Source organism: Bos mutus, chromosome 18 (genome assembly GCF_027580195.1).
Source record: "Bos mutus isolate GX-2022 chromosome 18, NWIPB_WYAK_1.1, whole genome shotgun sequence".
NCBI classification, from domain to species: Eukaryota; Metazoa; Chordata; class Mammalia; order Artiodactyla; family Bovidae; genus Bos; species Bos mutus.
In genome coordinates this window covers 52469270-52488110 of record NC_091634.1, presented here as the reverse complement: position 1 = coordinate 52488110, position 18841 = coordinate 52469270, and the positions used below count along the sequence as shown (strand labels likewise).

General features: G+C 44.3%; 1 protein-coding gene across 1 annotated transcript; it reads left to right on the top strand.

Annotated features, from left to right (window-relative positions):
* Positions 1-6508: 6508 nt before the first annotated feature.
* Positions 6509-11057, top strand: HSBP1 (heat shock factor binding protein 1). The gene is made up of 4 exons (XM_005902628.3): positions 6509-6664; positions 7188-7254; positions 7807-7927; positions 9543-11057. The coding sequence occupies exons 1-3, from the start codon at positions 6620-6622 to the stop codon at positions 7923-7925; spliced, it is 231 nt and encodes a 76-aa protein (XP_005902690.1). The 5' UTR covers positions 6509-6619; the 3' UTR covers positions 7926-7927; positions 9543-11057.
* Positions 11058-18841: the final 7784 nt, after the last annotated feature.

Below are 18841 nucleotides of genomic sequence, written 5' to 3'. Positions count from 1 at the left end.
AGATGATGATGATAATGATGGTGGTGCGTAGCTGCACTTTTCATAAAGATGATGCAACCATCTTCTTATCTGGCTGTTGAGACTCGGAAGATTTGGGACTTCTTGTAATCCTATGATAATGGGCTTTCATAATTGTTCATCTACTGCAATCAATAATTCCTTTGCTATGTAAAATGCATTACCCTTATTTTATTTCCTATTGCTACTGGATTAGCCCACTGCTGAAAAATTTATCTACTTCTGACTGTGTTTGGCTCAATAGTAAAGAATCCACCTGCCAATGCAAGAGACGCAGGTTCCACCCCTAGATCAGGAAGATCCCCTGGAGAAGGGAATGGCAACCCATTCCAGTATTCTGGGAAATCCCATGGACAGGGGAGCCTGGCGGGCTACAGTCCATGAAGTTGCAAAGGAGCAGGACACGACTGAGTGGCTAAACAACAACAATGTAAAAGCGTATACAAAATCTGTAGACACAGGAAAAAATGGGGGGACTAAATGTGTGACTAAGGATTTCAGATAGGAACTCTAATTCTATAAATTAAGAATAAGTCTATGATTTAAACAAATCATTTAGACAGTCATCCAATTGGGAGGCAGAAAAGCTTCTTCCTACCATGCACGCTGCATCACTATCAGAACAGCAGTCATTGGAGGGTTGCTGAACTTGGTAAGCTTTGGAAATGTGTTTGGTCCCAAGTCGCTCAGTTGTGTCTGACTCTATCGGACACAACAGTCTCCTCTGTCCATGGAATTCTCCAGGCAAGAATACTGGAGTGGTTGCCATTCCCTTCTCCACAGGATCTTCCCAAAGCAGAGATCGAATGCAGGTCTCCTGCATTGGCAAGCAGATTCTTTACCCTCTGAGCCGGCCCCAAGTGCTTGCTGGGTGGTAGGGATGCAGTGAGAAGCAATGGGTGTAGTAAAACCATAGTAATTTTCACTACAAAGCTCTGAAGTCTTTGAGAAAGTGGTTCATAGAAGTCCTATAAATATATGCTGAATTCTCCATTTTCTGCTACTTTTTAAAGCTTTTCCTTTATAAAATTAGTCATTCTTTATCATATACATGCATTCAGATTATTAAAGGGTTTAAAATGAAGGCTATATGAAAAATATTTGCATTGTCATGCATTTGTGTCAATCCTGTTCTGGTGTTAAATATTATTTATTTCCCCCAAGATAAAATTTTTCAGAAATTTTAAATGAATTTTTTCATAGACATTTTAAAGAGATAAAAGTTTATTATTTAAAACTTTTTTCATTCAACTGAAGATACTGTACCTTTGGGCCCTAGTTGCTGACTTTCTTATAGTCTCTGGGCTATAAATTAACATTTGATTTACTGTGTAGTTGCCATGAAATTTTAACTTGTTTGTGAAACAGTCAAATAAAGGTGATCTGAGATTTTTAATGTGTGTGCTTGGGCTTAGACTGGCTTTAGTACAGTTTAAACACAGTGACAAAACAAAGGTATATTTTTTCAAATGGTGCTCTGGTTGGCCTATAATATTTAATGACCAAAGTAAAACCAAGTGCTGCCTGCCTGCCTAATAATTAACTCTTTTCCTATCTTCTTTTATAACAGTCAAATCCTTCAGACTTGGAAAAAAACATATAGATGATTGGTAGGTAGGTACGTAGGTAGGTAGAGAGAGGTAGAAAGATACAGAGTGAAATAGAGAGATAACCAGGTACAGGAAGATGTCAAGAAGATGACTTAATTCAGATTTTAAGCAAAAAGGGGAAGGGGAGGATGCTAATACTTGGTAAGAGCCTCCTATGGTGAGATATTTTACATTATTTGTGTGTGTATTTGCATATTATGTTATACATTTTATATGTAATATATAACTATATATTACATAGATAATTTATATAATTCAAGAACAGTGAAATAGAGATTATCCCCACTGTACAGATGAGAAAACTCCATTGACATAGTTAAAGCTGTCTTAGCCAGGCCTCACTCCTTGGTTGTTCAGCTGCTCGGTTGCGTCCAGCTCTTTGCGACCCCATGTACTGTATCACGCCAGACTCCCCTGTCCTTCACTATCTGCTGGAGTTTGTTCAAACTCCTAGAAAGTGTATGTGTGACTCCAACACTGATCTTTTCCTACTTACTTATCCTAAGCCAGTACCACCCATATGTCACCAGGAATCAACGGAACCAAGTTTGTATCATTACACACAATGCGTGAAATTGATGATGACAAAGCCACTGAATAATGACAAGATCAGTGAAGCACACCAAAACCAAACTTGTAAGTCAAGAGTCGCTAAGAAACATTTCCTTCCTCTCTAGGCAGTCTGTCTGCAGGAAATTGCTAGTTTTGGTAAACAAACAGGAAATTGATTCCTTGTCAGGCAATCACAGTGACACTAATTTGGAAAACTGCCATAATGAACATGAGAAACATCAACCAACACATCAAACTAGAAGCAAAACAATTGGAGGTGGATCGGGATGCCACCGGTGACACCATTCTTCCCATGAAAGCAGTTTTCTTTTCTTTTGTGAACGCAACCTCAAAGAGACCCTCCCAAGTCAAAGTCACCAGAGGCTGTCCCCAGGGTGCACTCCAGGACACTAGCAAAACTTGATGTCACATGGGAATCCATGCCAGGAAGACTGTCCTGGGGCAAAGGCGTTTCAAAATTAAATTTGTCAGAACTAAATTAAATGTTTGTTTCTCTCCATAACAAAGGCCTACCTTTGGTGCTCCTCCTCTGATCCACCAAGAATGGACCCTGAATCCCTGCCCTGCCCTTCCTCACACCAGCAAGGCAGCATCTTCTCTGCTCAGGATTACTGAAGGCTTGTTCTATACCAAATGGGTATCCAGCACCTATAGAAATTCCCAACCGTCCTGGTTGTGATTTATCCCCAAGGAGAAGAGATGTGTTCCTCTGATTCAGCAGCATTTCCCAAAGTGTGTAATGACAAATTACTTAAAGCAAGCACTACCTCTTTATCTCTGCTGCCCTGCCTTCTCTTAAGGCAGAATTTTCTAAACTGTCATCCTACGGGAGCATCCTCATGGTTTAAGGACATCCATCTCCCACCTCACCTAACCAGACCACACCAAGAAGCCACTCATGCTGTCAGTTACAGCCATAGCGTGAAACTGTATACCTTTAAATTTGTGATTTTTACTTAAGTCAATATATTTTAATGAAAATCATGCCTACTATGAATGAAAAACCAGCATCACTCAGGATATAGTCAAGTGATGATCGAAAAAAATACAGAGCAAAATGGCAGAATGAGAGGCTCCAGTCCACACGCCCTCCCCCAGAAACATCAATTTAATGACCACTCATGGATTAGGACACCTTTATGGAAGCCTAGGAGTACACCTGAGATGTTCCAGCACCTCAGTGGAGCAAAAGGAAACTGAAAAAGATGCCTTTCTCAGAGGAACCTGAATAAAGACAAGAAGAGTTTCACTTTACTGCATCACCCATCCTCCAAGGCAGCCCAGCTCACAGCCAAGAGACTCCTTGGTCCACAGTTTCTCCTTTGGGAAAGCAAACTGAGTCTCTGCTCCCCCCACCTTTGCAGCATGTTGCCCAAAAGGCCACTCTGTCTGTCCCGCAAAGAACACAGAGGCAATCTGCACAACTGAATATAGTCTGAGCCGGCTAGAAGCTGAGAGGACGTGCCCGGGGCTCACAGCACTGAGGAATCTCAGCAGCTGGCCACAGATCCTACTGCCTGGCCACACTGGCCACAGTCTCCACCGTGAGTCCTGCTCACAAACAGCATGGAGGCGCCTCAAAAAAATTAAAAAGAGAACTACCACACGATCAGCGGTCCCACTACTAAATATTTATACAAAGGAAATAAAATCAGGATCTGGAAGAGATGTCTGCACTCGCAGGTTCGCTGCAGCGTTATCTGCAACAGCCAAGGGGTGGAGCCAAAAGACCCCGATGCTGGGAAAGACTGAGGGCAGGAGGAGAAGGGGGTGGCAGAAGATGAGATGGTTGGATGGCATCACTTGATGGACATGAGTTTCAGCAAACTCCAGGAGTTGGTGATGGACCTGGAAGCTTGGCTTGCTGCAGCCCATGGGGTCACAAAGAGTTAGACATGATTTAGAGACTGAACAGCAACAAAGGGGTGCAGACAACCTACCTGTCCGCTGACGGATGAGTGAATAAAGAAAACGTGGTGTGTACGCAAAATGGAGTATCATGCAGCCTCTAAAAAGAAGGAAGCCCTGCCATTTGGGACACCATGGATGGGCCTGGAGAACATTTTACTAAGCGAAATAAGCCAGACCCAGAAAGACAAATATTTGACCTCACTTGTGTGTGGGATGTATAACAGTTCAATTCATAGAAGCAGAGAGCACAATGGTGGTTGCCAGGGGCTGGAGGAGGCAGAAAGGGAGAGATGTTGGTCAAGAGATAAAAAGTTTCATTTAAACAGGATAAACAAGCTCTGGAGATCCACTAGAGAATAGTGCTCATAGCCACAATACTCTATACTTAAAATTTACCACAGGGCATTCATTACATTTAGTGTTCTTTTAACACACATTAAAAAAAATATTACTACTTTATAACACAATGTCAAGGCTATGGTTTTTCCTGTGGTCATGTATGGATGTGAGAGTTGGACTGTGAAGAAGGCTTAGCGCCTAAGAATTGATGCTTTTGAACTGTGTGGTGTTGGAGAAGACTCTTGAGAGTCCCTTGGACTGCAGGGAGATCCAACCAGTCCATTCTGAAGGAGATCAGCCCTGGGATTTCTTTGGAAGGAATGATGCTAAAGCTGAAACTCCAGTACTTTGGCCACCTCATGTGAAGAGTTGACTCATTGGAAAAGACTCTGATGCTGGGAGGGATTGGGGGCAGGAGGAGAAGGGGACGACAGAGGATGAGATGGCTGGATGGCATCACTGATTCGATGGACGTGAGTCTCAGTGAACTCTGGGAGTTGGTGAGGGACAGGGAGACGTGGCGTGCTGCGATTCATGGGGTCGCAAAGAGTCGGACACGACTGAGCGACTGATCTGATCTGATCTGATGAAGTATTTTATTTTATTATATAAAATGTATTACCTATATTACATATATTTAATATTAATAGTATATGTTAGTGTATCAGGAAAACTTTGGGGGTGTGGCAGATATTTCTGGTTCTGATGGGGACAATGACTTCATCAGCTCAGTTCAATCGCTCAGTCATGTCCAACTCTTTATGACCCCATGGACTGCAGCATGCCAGGCTTCCCTGATTTCACAGGCACATACTTACCCCCAAACTCATCAAGGTCACTTTGTCCTCTGAGGGGAAAGGGCTGAAGTGATACAGGTGCTGATGGAGGGACATGTGTAGATCAGGAGGGAGGTTCTGACAATAGTCTCTGTTTTCACTGCAAAGTAGAATAGTCAGTCATCCTCTGAGAATGAGGGGATGACGCACGGGGTCTAGAGAGACTGGAAAGGTTTGGAACGTCCAGGAAAGGCTGGAGCCAGTGCAGCCCGGGCCACCAGAAGGCCGGGGTACTACAGCCTGAAGCTGCTGCGGGGCATCGTCAGACCTGAGGCTCACCTGCACGCGGTGACCTGGAGACCCCAGTGCACACAGCTCAGAGCAGGCTTAGGTCCTAACAGCTGATGTGGGTGCCAAGTCAGGAAGGAAAGAACCAATGACAAGTTCTTGAAGGCCCACCTTGCGGTGGTCACTCCTCCCCTGCTCAACCAACACGACACCTCACTGCAGCTGTAGACACATAAGCATCAGTCCTGTTTAGTGCAAGTCGGAGAACTGAGGATCCAGAAACAAGGCCCGGCCTGAAGCAAAGCGCAAGCATGAAAATAAACCCAAACCATCTCGAAAGGGGAAAAGAGAACTACTTCAGTCACTCAGTTAATTAAGAAATAGTTTTTGTTTTTTTTTTTTAATGCAAAGAGGACATAAGACACTTAAACAGAAATGAACGTTGTTCAAAACCAAAGTTTTAAAGGTTAACTGCTGGTGCCTCACACTTGATACAGCAATTTTGTTAAGAGAACAATATTCAGTTAACTTTGGTGTGTCAACTCCACAAAGTAAGTGTATCAGCTATGATGATAAATTAGTGGAGCTTTTGCATAAAGCAACAAAGTATGTCGTCTTTCTGCTTAAGTGCAAAAGAAAACAAGCTTCCACTGAAAAGGTGTCAAATTTGCTGGCTGTTTTGAAATTTTCAGTCACGATAGAAAGGTCTCAAAGTCTCCTGCCAGAAACAGACACCAAACAAAACTCCAGATCCAAGCCTCACAGCACGTTCGTTTCACCTTTTTCCTCCCGGGGCGGGGCCAGGAGCGGGGCGCGGGGCGGGGCCAGGAGCCGGGCGCGGAGCGGGCCGCGGTGGGGGCGGTGGGGTGGGCGTGGCTTATGGAAAGGGGCGGGGAAGTGCTGGGCGGGGCCTCGCCTCGGAACGGAAGCGCAATGCGACAGGCCCTTCCGGCGCGTGACGCGAACTACGACTCCCAGAATGCCCAGTGGTCCCGTGAAACTGGCCTCGGTCGTCGCGAGAAGTAGCCGCTGGGGCGTCTGCGCGAACAAACGGAAGTATAGGTGAAGGTCTGAGGCAGCACCGCCAAGCTGGGCACCGGGGAGATGGCCGAGACTGACCCCAAGACCGTGCAGGATCTCACCTCAGTGGTAAGGGGCGGCTGTGCGAGACGCACCCGAGGCCGCTGCAACCCCGGGCGACTCCGGCGAGGCCCACGGACCGAGGCGCGTCTCCGCGGCCGCGCGGGGCGGGTCTCAGAAGGCCCTGTTTCTGAAGGCTTTGCTGCCGCGGCCCCCCTACCTTGACCGCCCCCGGTCGCTGTCTGTAGGTCGCTCACCTGCTGACGCGCCCGGGTCCCCCGCCCCATTCACTCTCGGTGACCCCGGGATCCCGCAGCTCCCATCCCCAACCCCTCCGTCCCCAAACACCCAAGGCATTATAAATCGCAGAGGGTCCAGAAGGGAGGGGCGTCACCAGCCCCTCCCACCCCACCCCACCCCCCAAGTCTTATTCGCCAGTTGGGAAAACTGAAACCCAGACAGGGAAATTGAAGGCCACGGAGCTGCGGAGAATTGGGGTCCTTGATCTCCCCAAGGGACGAGAGCTTCTACCCTGATCCCGTGACGGCGTCTCCAGGGTAAGCGTGGGGTGTTGTGTTTGGTCGTTTCACAGGTGCAGACACTCCTGCAACAGATGCAAGATAAATTTCAGACCATGTCCGACCAGATCATTGGAAGAAATATCCTTTATTTGTAGTCAGTCTCTAATGGGTCACTGGGTCCCATTTTTCCAGTAGTGGCGATAAGTAGGTAGTTTGCAGGTCAACGTCCACTTGTCATTTATCCGGGTTTTTTGGGGGTTTTTTTGGTTTTTTTTTCAGTGAGCTTAGGTACACACTTCCTGAGAAGTACTGTGCAGAGATCTAGGGATACAGCTGAGCTAGATCCCTGGCAACAAGGAACTTGCAGTCTATTGATAATACTGTCTCAAGTGGTTGACTGTGAGCTAAGCATTTCATGTGTAGATCTCCCGTGATCCTCACCATCACCTGACGAACAGGTTGTGGTGGATAAAGAGTCAGGAATCTTAGAAAGTGAGAGAACTTGCCTAGGTCCTTTCACAAGAATAACGGCAGGGCTGGGATGTGCTCTAAGCCAGATTCTGACAATGTCCAAAGGAAGTTAGGAAACCACTTTCATTAAGCTGCTGTGTGGAAGGCCCTAGTCTGCAAGGAGCTGGGGGAGAAGGGTAAGAAGTGGAAGCTCTGGTGCCTTGTCTTTAACTTCCCCACTTGATGACATGAGCAGTCGCATTGATGACCTGGAGAAGAACATAGCAGACCTCATGACGCAGGCCGGGGTGGAAGAGCTGGACGGTGAAAACAAGATCCCGGCCACACAGAAGAGCTGAAGGTGAGCGGAGGGAGGGGCAGGACCCTGGTACAGGTCCCTGTGACTCTGATGTAGTTGGACTTCCTCTAGGTCCGTCCCCAGCCACAAACCAGCAAGCATCCGCTTGTTGTTGCCCCTGGGGACTCCAGGCTGTGAATTTTTCATACCAAACTAATTCCTTATGAGGAGTATATTTTTTCCTGTTTTTATCAGTGAACCCTAGATTACCACTGAGTAATATTAGATAACACTGAGTTTATACCAGTACAACCAAAACCAAAAAGTATGTTTTGTTGGCCTGAAAATTCGAATCACTGGCAGATCTTCCAATGGCTTTTTAGGGTTTTTTGTTTGTTTGAGAGAACACCCACTTTGCCACCTTCGTAAATACCATAAGTTCTAGGGATTCTCTTGCAGAAACACCCCTTCACGAGGTAAATGCCAGGACAATAACTGATTATGTATGATTTAGATGACCTAAACTATGGCCACGTTAACCCTTTATGCTAGAGTTGATTTAAATTTCCAGGGGAGAGACTAATAATAAAAAAGAGCAGTTAAAGCAAGATAGCTAGACGCATAGATGACTGCTTTGGTCTCACCGTGGTGGATTCCTTCATGGTGAGCCTTTTCTAGAGTGTGGCGTTTACCCCATTACAACCCAGAAAGTGAAAGTGAAGTCGCTCAGTCATGTCCGACTCTTAGCGACCCCATGGACTGCAGCCTACCAGGCTCCTCTGTCCATGGGATTTTCCAGGCAAGAGTACTGGAGTGGGTCGTTTTTAAACCCTCTTCGCACTTTTAGCATTTTGTTGAGTTGAGTTGTGTCTGACTCTTTTGCAACCCCTCGGACTGTGGTCCACCAGGGTCCTCTGTCCATGGGATTTCCCAGCTAAGAATACTGGAGTGAGTTGCCATTTCCTTCTCCAGGGGAGCTTCCTGAGCCAGGGATTCCTGCATTGCAGGCGGATTCTTTACTGCTGAGCCTCAGGGAAGCCCTTTAGCATTTTAATTTCCTGTAAAAGTAAAGTTTACTGTGAATGTTTAGGTAACTAGAGTACCAAGCAGAATATACAGGAAAAGACACCAAATTCTTTTTTTTATTTTCTGAGCATGTCCTGGCTGGACCAAATTATAGGTAACTATGAAATACGGGTTGAAGTCCAAGAAAATAAATAAAGGTTTGAGAGGTAAAAAATCTTAAATCTACTGTTATCTTAATAGTAGATTGGGTTGTTGCACTATGTGAGTAAATCACAAAGTTGTTTTTTGTGGTTGTCACCTTGATTCCTTGTAGACTTGGGCAGTGTTCTTCTGTCTCCGGAGCCCCTCCAGGTCTCATGTCATCCAGCCGTCAAAAACCCCATCAAGTGAATGAGAACACCCTCTCAAGAACTGCAAGATTGAAGAATTTCAAGTGACAGGCATAATGCTAGAAAAGGAGTGGGAGTAGGAAACAGTCACAATAAACTTTTTAATAAAGGTTTTTATTGTAGTTTTGCTAGGATTTTATGCAGACACAATATTTACTTCAAATGAGGATTCTGAAAGGATTTTTTGTTACTAATTCTGTGTATTATTTTTATTTGTCCTTATAGAATGAATAGCACATTGATGGCTTCTCCTTTTTCAACAGGTTGCTTGTCTTCGCTGGAATCTGGAACACCTTTTTACAAGCCAAGAGGAGACAGATGGCTTTTTCAACTAACTACTATGTGTAGACAGGTTTTATATTATAAAGTGTGCATTCTTCTTACCACATACTATAGAGTTAGTTTATGGAGTGACTTCCCTCCCCTGCCCCCATGTTTCCTGAACATGGTGACTTCACATCTTGGACCTTGGTCAGTTGTGCTATTAAACACTAAAACTTTGGCAGTTCCTGCATACAGTTGTCCAACTTTTTAGTGTATTTTTGTGAGGTTATTCTTTTTCCTGTCATTCCCTTTGTAGTAGTTGCTGTTTGATAGAAGTTGCTGCGTGATTTTTTTATTAGACATAGAGTAAACTCTTGGTTATAATTAGATTTTGTGAAGTAAGACGTTTATAGTTAAGGTTCTTTGATTCTCAGAGTAACCATTGAGTAAATACCAAATAGTGTGTTGGTGATACTTTTCAAGTGGTTAAAAACATTTAAAATTGTGTATTCAGAATATCTGTCACTACTCTGTCGCCAGAACTCAGAATTGAACCACGATCTTATATCTGAGTCCCTGAGGTCAGATGCCACAGTAACTTAGAGTGACCACTGCCACTTTAGTGTTAGAATTTTTAAATATGGAAAACGACAGAGTTGCCTGATGTGATGAGGCTTTCAGTAGTTAGAGTTTTGCATGAGATTTGAATTCTTCAGTCGGACCCTACATTGTCCACTCACAGTCGTTACCATAGGAAATCTGGCAGGATTGTACAACTCAGTTACTCCCATCTTTTGAGCTACTGGCTGGGAAAAGAAACAGAAAAGAAAAGCAGACCATGTTAAGCCTGTGCCAGTGGTTTGGCTAGAAGATGATAAATAACTTGTAGTAGGCTTGAGTTTTTAAGAAACACTGCTTCTTTATACTGTTTCCTACCTGAATTCAAGCAGAGTAGTGGCTTTATTACTGATGATGCTGCTCAGCTGAGTATGTCGAGTTTTGATCCTGGAGGCAGTGTTGACGGGAAGGAGAACTGCGTGACTGTCTCAGCAGGGTGATTTTGTAGAGAAAATGGAAGAAGTTGAGGAATGAAATAGTGTTAAGGAGAGGAAAGCCCATAGTCAACACAGTATGATTTTTTTAAAGTTTCCTATGTCACCAGTCTTAATTGTTTGTATTGCAAATGTATAATAAGATTAAGGAAGAATGTGTCCTGTTTGTAAAGTATCCAGGGAGCACAAAGGATTTGATTTCTTCTGGACAAGATGGATTCTCCGCTGTTAGCACCAAGCTGCAGAAAGTCCTTCCCTGGGCTGGTGGGTCCTGCTTGGGTTTGGCCCTGGAGGCCCAGAGCACAGTGGACGGGACAGGAGCACACACAGGTGCTTCCAAGCCTGGGAGATGGCAAGTGGCAGTCGGGCGCAAGGAGCTGGCTTCCTTAAGTTACAGGAAGTTTTCAGGGGAAAGTCCCCTGACCAAAAATACCTGCCATGAATAAAGGTGCCTGAAATCCTGCTGTTGATGCTTCCTTTTGTGTCACAAATGATTGGTTTTCTGAGTTTTCATACCATTTTCAGGTGATCCGCTAGAACCTCTGGAAAGGTTCGGTACCAACAGCCAAAGTGGGGACAGACGGGAGGTTCTGGGGAGACTGTGCTGCCAGAAGGGAAGGCTAGGCTCGCAGCCACGACAAAGGAAAGTGAGCATCGTTGCTATGGGGACAGAGAGTCCAACAGACAACTTACAGTGAACCTTTTAAAATCCTGTCTGTACACTGACGGTTTCCTATATGGATAACAGTGTTCTTTTCTTTTATTCTGTAGTTTCTGTTTTAATTAGATTAAAATCGAGGGGTTTTCAGAGTATGTTGTCAGATCTCACCTTGAACATTAACTGGCAACAGTTAACAATGAGTCGTAGCCACCAGCACCTATGAAAGTGGTTGTTGTAAACCATGGTGCTATGCGAGCATTTTGTTTACATGACTTGACTTCATCCACATGACAGCCCTGAGTTAGTTTTTATCTGATCAGCCCATTTTAAACAGAAGGGACCCAGTGCTGGGCAACAATTGACCACACAGCTGGAAGCAGGGACCCTGGAATCACCACCGACAGCTGCCTGCCCAGGTAAGACTTCCAAGTTGTCTCGGCCGGGCTGTCTGGGAATGAAAGCCTGCCACCTCAGTGGATCTCGAAATTCAGTTTTGAAAGGCTAATTTCAGTTAAACATGACCTAAATTAAATAACAGACATGCTTGATGTGAATTTTTATTCAGAATTAAAACTCTTCAGGGCTGTTAGAAATGTGCTCCCGGACTAGCCTCTTTTTCTTCCCTCCAGAGAAGTTATTTGAGAACAGCTATAGAAGCAAACCGGTTTCTCAGACGTTTGCCCAGACAAACCACAGCAAGTGCTGGCTACTGGTTCTCAGTTGTTTCCTTGCTCGCACCCCCCAGCATTCCTCTTCCTCTGACATTACCCCTTGAGACCGCTAAAGCCCTTTTGGCTTTCGGTCTCGTCAGGTCTCTTAAAACGACAATGAGTTCAGCAGCATTAAAGTACCCGTGCAGCGTCACCTGCAACCTTGGGCTCCTTCTAATGATGTTAAGCAGCTGCATTTAGCTGTAGCTTCTTTAAAACTTTGAGTGAATGAGGAAGGGTGGGTATGGTATGTGAGTCACTGAAAACAAAACCAGAGTGATGGCGACTGGTCACTCATCGAACTCCCAGATGACTGGAAATAAAGGAGTTTGTCTCCACAAGTCATGTCAGCTCTGCTAGAAAAGAATCTGCTCAGCCCTCACAGTGAGGCTTCCACCAAGTGAGGTTAGGTCCTGGAAGCTTGGACACCTCTCCAGTACAGAACTCCTATTCCCGAGGGGCCCTGGCCACCGCTGGGAAATGGAACATTCCATCACTCCCTAATGCACCTGCGCTGATGCAGACTAGGTGCACATCGTGGGCTGCTCGTGGCTTCGTGATGATCACCTTGGCTGTGTATCTATACTTTCCTACGTTGTGGATGTATTTTGACAAATGATTCCTATGATCACTAGCAAACGTCTGCCTTCTAGATGGAACAGTATCATTTCCCAATAGCTAAGCTTAAATTTCAGGATTGAGCAGTTTGGAAGCATTTAGCTGCAAAAGGGGTTTTGTGGTCTCAGCAGCCCCACAGAGAGTGAATTCCATGCCTACAGGACCAGCAAGGACCCAGAAAGCCCCACCCAGGTGAAGCCCACAAACAACACCTTCTCTCATCTCTAAGACTGAAAAAAATTCCTCCAAGTTCATGCCTCCCAGGCCTCAGCTCCCAGAGCACTCAAAGGTCACTGACATCAAGAAGTTTTCCAGCTGCAATCTTGTGTCTCCTTGACCCTCAGAAAATACACCCCCAGACCACTGATGGTGATTTACTGCCTCTTACCTTTTATGCTTCACTGACTACGCTAAAGCCTTTGACTGTGTGGATCACAGCAAACTGTGAAAAATTATTGAAGAGATGGAAATACCAGACCATCTTATCTGTCTCCTGAGAAACCTGTATGCACATCAAGAAACAACAGTTAGAACCCGACAGGGAACAATGGACTGGTTCAAAATTGGGAAAGGAGTATGTCAAGGCTGTGTAAATGTCATCCTGCTTATTTAACTTTATGCAGAGTACATCCTGTGAAATGCCAAGCTGGATGAATCACAGGCTGGAATCAAGATTGCTGAGAGAAATATCAACAACCTCAGATATGCAGATAATACCACCCTAATGGAGAAAGCAAAGAGGAACTAAAGAACCTCTCGATAAAGGTTAAAGAGAATGAAAAAGCTGGCTTAAAACTCAGCATTCAAAAAACTAAGATCGTGGCATCTGGTCATCGTGCCATCACTTCATGGCAAATCAGATCAGATCAGTCTCTCAGTCGTGTCTGACTCTTCGTGACCCCATGAATCGCAGCACGCCAGACCACCTGATATGCCTCTTGAGAAATTTGTATGCAGGTCAGGAAGCAACAGTTAGAACTGGACATGGAAAAAAAAAAAAGAACTGGACATGGAACAACAGACTGGTTCCAAATAGGAAAAGGAGTTCGTCAAGGCTGTATATTGTCACCCTGCTTATTTAACTTATATGCAGAGTACATCATGAGAAATGCTGGACTGGAAGAAACACAAGCTGGAATCAAGATTGCCGGGAGAAATATCAGTAACCTCAGATATGCAGATGACACCACCCTTATGGCAGAAAGTGAAGAACTAAAAAGCCTCTTGATGAAAGTGAAAGTGGAGAGTGAAAAAGTTGGCTTTAAGCTCAACATTCAGGAAACAAAGATCATGGCATCCGGTCAATAGATGGGGAAACAGTGGAAACAGTGTCAGACTTTATTTTTCTGGGCTCCAAAATCACTGCAGATGGTGACTGCAGCCATGAAATTAAAAGACGCTTACTCCTTGGAAGGAAAGTTATGACCAACCTAGATAGCATATTCAAAAGCAGAGACATTACTTTGCCAACAAAGGTTCGTCTAGTCAAGGCTATGTTTTTTCCTGTGATCACGTATGGATGTGAGAGTTGGACTGTGAAGAAAGCTGAGCGCCGAAGAATTGATGCTTTTGAACTGTGGTGTTGGAGAAGACTCTTGAGAGTCCCTTGGACTGCAGGGAGATCCAACCAGTCCATTCTGAAGAAGATCAGCCCTGGGATTTCTTTGGAAGGAATGATGCTAAAGCTGAAACTCCAGTACTTTGGCCACCTCATGTGAAGAGTTGACTCATTGGAAAAGACTGTGATGCTGGGAGGGATTGGGGGCAGGAGGAGAAGGGGACAACAGAGGATGAGATGGCTGGATGCCATCGCTGACTCGATGGACATGAGTCTGAGTGAACTCCAGGAGTTGGTCATGGCAAATAGATGGGGAAAATAAAATGGAAACAGTGAGAGACTTTATTTTCTTGTGCTCCAAAATCACTGTGGACAGTGACTACAACCATGAAATTAAAAGACACTTCCTCCTTAGAATAAAAGCGTTGACAAACCTAGACAGTGTATTAAAAAGCAGATACCACTTTGCTGACAAAGGTTCATATAGTCAAAGCTATGGTATTTCCAGTTGTCATGTAGATGTGAGAGTTGAACCATGAAGAAGGCTGAGCACTGAAGAATTGATGCTTTCAAACTGTGGTGCTGGAGAAGACTTTTAAGAGTCCCTTGGACAGTAAGGAGATCAGTCAATCCTAAAGGAAATCAACTGTGAATATTCATTGGAAGGACTGATGCTGAAGCTGAAGCTCCAGTACTTTAGCCACCTGATGCAAATAGCCAACTCATTGGAAAAGACCCTGATGCTGGGAAAGATTGAGAGCAGCAGGAGAAGTGGATGACAGATGATGAGATGGTTGGATGGCATTAACAACTCAATGGACATGAGTTTGAGCAAACTCTGGGAGATAGTGAAGGACAGGAAAGCCTGGTGTGCCACAATCCATGGAGTAGTAGAGTCAGACGTGACTGAGTGACTGAACAACAACCTTTTATGGGTCTTGGGAAGTTGCCATCAAAATCCAGTGTTTCCAGGAAGACATTTTAAATATTAAATATAAAACTACAGACCTGTTATGGAGAAGAAAACCAGTTAATTTTAATGGGCTGTAAATAATCATCACAAAACTCATTTCTGGAAATTTAAAGAATATGGTTGTTTCTTTTAATGATAATTCTCCTGGTAATAGACCTCTTGACTGATTCTGCTCCACAATCCTGCTGAGACAAAGGACAGGCCCAAATTCTCTGCAGAATGGAAGCCTCAGCTGGCCTGCTACACAAATTGCAAGGCTGCAAAACAGTGTCCCAGAAGGAAATCAGACTTGCCCCTTGATAGGCAGACAGTTCCTGATCAGCTCCCCTCAGTCAGAACCCGTGTTCCTTGGACCCATAATTAAGAATCTTAGAGAAAAGGACTGCTCTGAAACTAGCTGAAAAATTGCACTGTCTTGCCAGCAGAATTTCAAAAAGGTTGTTGATTACCAGGTCAGCCTTGGGGTCCATGAGCCCTCATCACGTTTGATTATATGAAACATCCATTTCACCAGCATCGCCCAAAGGAAATACAGTTAGGATTCAGTGGGTCAATCTCATTTTCTCAAGTGCAGACAAGGCTTTGAGATGACCTGTGACCCAGCCTCATCCTCCCCAGAAGGAAAAGCAGTGCCTCTGGCACAACTGAGCCGGTGTTTCTGGAATCATTGAGAGCGTATCCCCCTTTAGGAACTGCCAGACATTTCTTGGATATATTATCCTAATCTGTATTCCAGAACAGTTCTGGACGAGATGTGTGGTAGTACTTTAACTGGGGGCTGTTTGACAAGTTTAGAACATAAAGAATCTCTTTCTATACTCAGTGATCCGGTGTTAGTCACTCAGTCGTGTCCGACTCTGTGACCCAATGGACTATAGCCCGTCAGGGTTTTCTGTCCATGGAATTCTCCAGGCAAGAATACTGGAATGGGTTGCCATTCCCTTCTCCAGGGGATCTTCCTGACCAGGGATCAAACCCAGGATCTCCTGCACTGCAGGTAGATTCTTGACCATCTGCGCCAGCAGGAAAGCCCTGTGATCCAGTAAATTGGGCGAGAATTCTTTTGACACAAAAGTGGACCCTGGGGTTGGGGCCTGGCAACCTGAGCTTTTGGTTTGGGTTGGTCTTTTGTTGTTTGTGTTTTTAACATCTTTGGTCGATTTAGTTTTTAATTTATTTTTAATTGGAGGATAATTGCTTTACAGTGTTGTTAGTTTCTGCTGTACAACAGCGTGAATCAGCTATAAGTATACATGTCTCCTCCTCCTCAAGCCTTTCTCCCACCACCACCCCACATCCTACCCAGCTAGGTCATCACAGAGCATTAGGTTGAATCAGCCTGAGTTGTAACATGACCACAGGAGAGCGAGAACCAGGGCCCTCAGATGCCAGCTCCAGTTGTCTGATGGGGGATCAGACTAGTCTAAACACAAGAAGCCCCTGGAGGATTAACATGCAGGTTCCTGGGCTCCTCTTCTGTAGAATCTGATCCAGTACATGTGGGACAAGGGCTGGGAGTCCTTGTATTTAATCAGTTCTCCAGTCATTTATTTTTTTATATTCTTTCTTAAACTCAGGAAAACACTACACAGAGAAATGAGGTGGCAGGGAAAACACTCTCACTCTGAGTCACTCAGGCCAGGGCCTGTCCTCAGGTAATTTGAAAGGAATTGAGTCTTAATTACCCAGAACATCAGAGCACGGGGTAGAGCATGACCTTTCCAGCCCCGTGAAATGAGGAGCTCGCCCTCCAGCCCAAGGAGCTGAGCACAAAGAGCCCTCACTCCACAAGGACTTGAAGCACTTTAAATCAATTTGCTTCTTATTAAGATGCACTTCAATAAGAAATCATTTCAACTCTTAAGCCACAAAAGGATAGCCAGTCATTTAAAGCTTCCTGAGTGCTTCGGTTGATTAAAAAGCTTTTAAAGAGTATGGTAAATATTTTACCAGAAGGATAAGTCATTCAATAAGAAGATTATTTATTAAAAACTAGTAATTTATTTAGTTCATATATCTCTCTTTTCATGGAAATGCATTCTTTCCATCTGGGCCTACTTTTCTACTCCCACAACAGATTACCCTGTGAATTGATCATTCTGTAATACACAAATACATTGAAGTATAATTTAACTTGTGAAAGTAAAGAGATTTTACTAATAACAAGGCATATCTGTAAAATTACATTTAAAAAGAACTCTTGGAGGGTTTTAAGCATAGTTTCATGTACTTAAAAAGAAATCATGTTTGCTATTTTGGAAAAAACGAGTATCTCATTTATCATCCATCCTAAAGGAAGTAGCATGACTGTTTTTCCTTCTTATTGATAAGAAGGAAAGCATTTAATGCTTAGGTCCAAAACCAGGATTATATTCAAGTACCTACGGTCAAATATTTTATTTCAATAAAAAAAAATTAGAATAGTTTCCGTTGCAAGCAATGAGTAAAAATGGACTTAACAGTAAGGATATTTAATGACCTCGTAAAAAAGTCCGGAGGTAGGCAGTTCTGGGGATGCGTAATTTATCCGTTCCATGCCGGCCGACTCCAGGCTGGCTGCTCTGTTTTCTGACTTCTCCATCATCCTGATGCAATATCTCCACGCAGCACATCTGGGGACCAACCCAACACCCCTCCCAAAACCCTTTTTCCCTGTCCCTTTCTGCTGTGGGTGAGTCATGTCCTCTCATGAGATATGTTGAAATCCTGCCCCAGGACTTCAGAGTGTGATCTTACTGGCAAGCAGAGTCTTTGCAGGTGTCACCAAGTTAAGATGAGGTAATGCTGGGTTGCGATGGGCCCTAATCCAGTGACTGGGGTCCTTTGAAGAAGAGACACAGAGAAGGACAAAGACACAGCATCCTGTGATAATACAGCCCAAGACTGGAGTGATGTGTCTACAAACCAAGGAGTACCAGCAACACCAGTAGCTGGGGGAGAGGCTGTCCTTTTATGGCTTAAGAGTTGAAATGATTTCTTACTGAAGCGCATCTTAATAAGAAGTAAATTTATTTAAAGTGTTCAAGCAAATTGATTTAAAGTGAAAAGTGAATGAGGACTCTTCACTCTCAGCCCCTTGGGCTAAAGGGAAAGGTCCTCACGGCCTCCAGAAAGGAACAACCCCAGGACACCTTGATTTTGGACTGGCAGTTCACCTTCATCTCTGCCTGCATCTGCCCTTTGTCCCGGAAGCTCTGAACCCTCCCTTCTTCTCCAGACCTCACTAACTCATTCGGGCTATCTCTGGGTGCCTGGCTTAGCATTTTATAGTCGGCTTTTTAAAAGAAATCAAAGCTAGCATATCGAGGGTTAACTTGCTTTCGTGAGATTAAGATTTTTGTTTTCATACGCAAGAAAAATGAAATTTCTCTGGTGCTGGCAACTTCAGTAATCAAAGAGAACCTTAAGAAAACTGAGCATTGCAAAGAGAATTTGAACTGAGTCCACTCAACCAAACATTTTATTATGAAGATTTACAAATATATGGCACAGCTAAAGGAATTTGCACGGTGAGCACCTGTGTCCACACCTCGGTTAACACGTGGCAGTACTCGCTTTGTGGTAGCTCTTTCCACCCTTCTCCCCATCTGAGAATTAGTTTTTTAATTAGATGATTGCCAAATTGCCCTGGGGACTCTCTGTAGGGAAAGTGTAGAGCAGAGTCTGAGTGCCTCCTTTCCAAGTTCATCAGCTCTCTGTAGACAGAAGCCCTTTGTACTTGGATTT

Bases quoted from the DNA above. Each gene is read 5' to 3' on its own strand.
- HSBP1 (XM_005902628.3), top strand. From the start codon at position 6,620: ATGGCCGAGACTGACCCCAAGACCGTGCAGGATCTCACCTCAGTG. The intron at 6,665-7,187 runs GTAAGGGGCGGC...GTCGTTTCACAG, and splicing joins TGCAGGATCTCACCTCAGTG to GTGCAGACACTCCTGCAACA. The intron at 7,255-7,806 runs ATATCCTTTATT...TAACTTCCCCAC, and splicing joins CGACCAGATCATTGGAAGAA to TTGATGACATGAGCAGTCGC.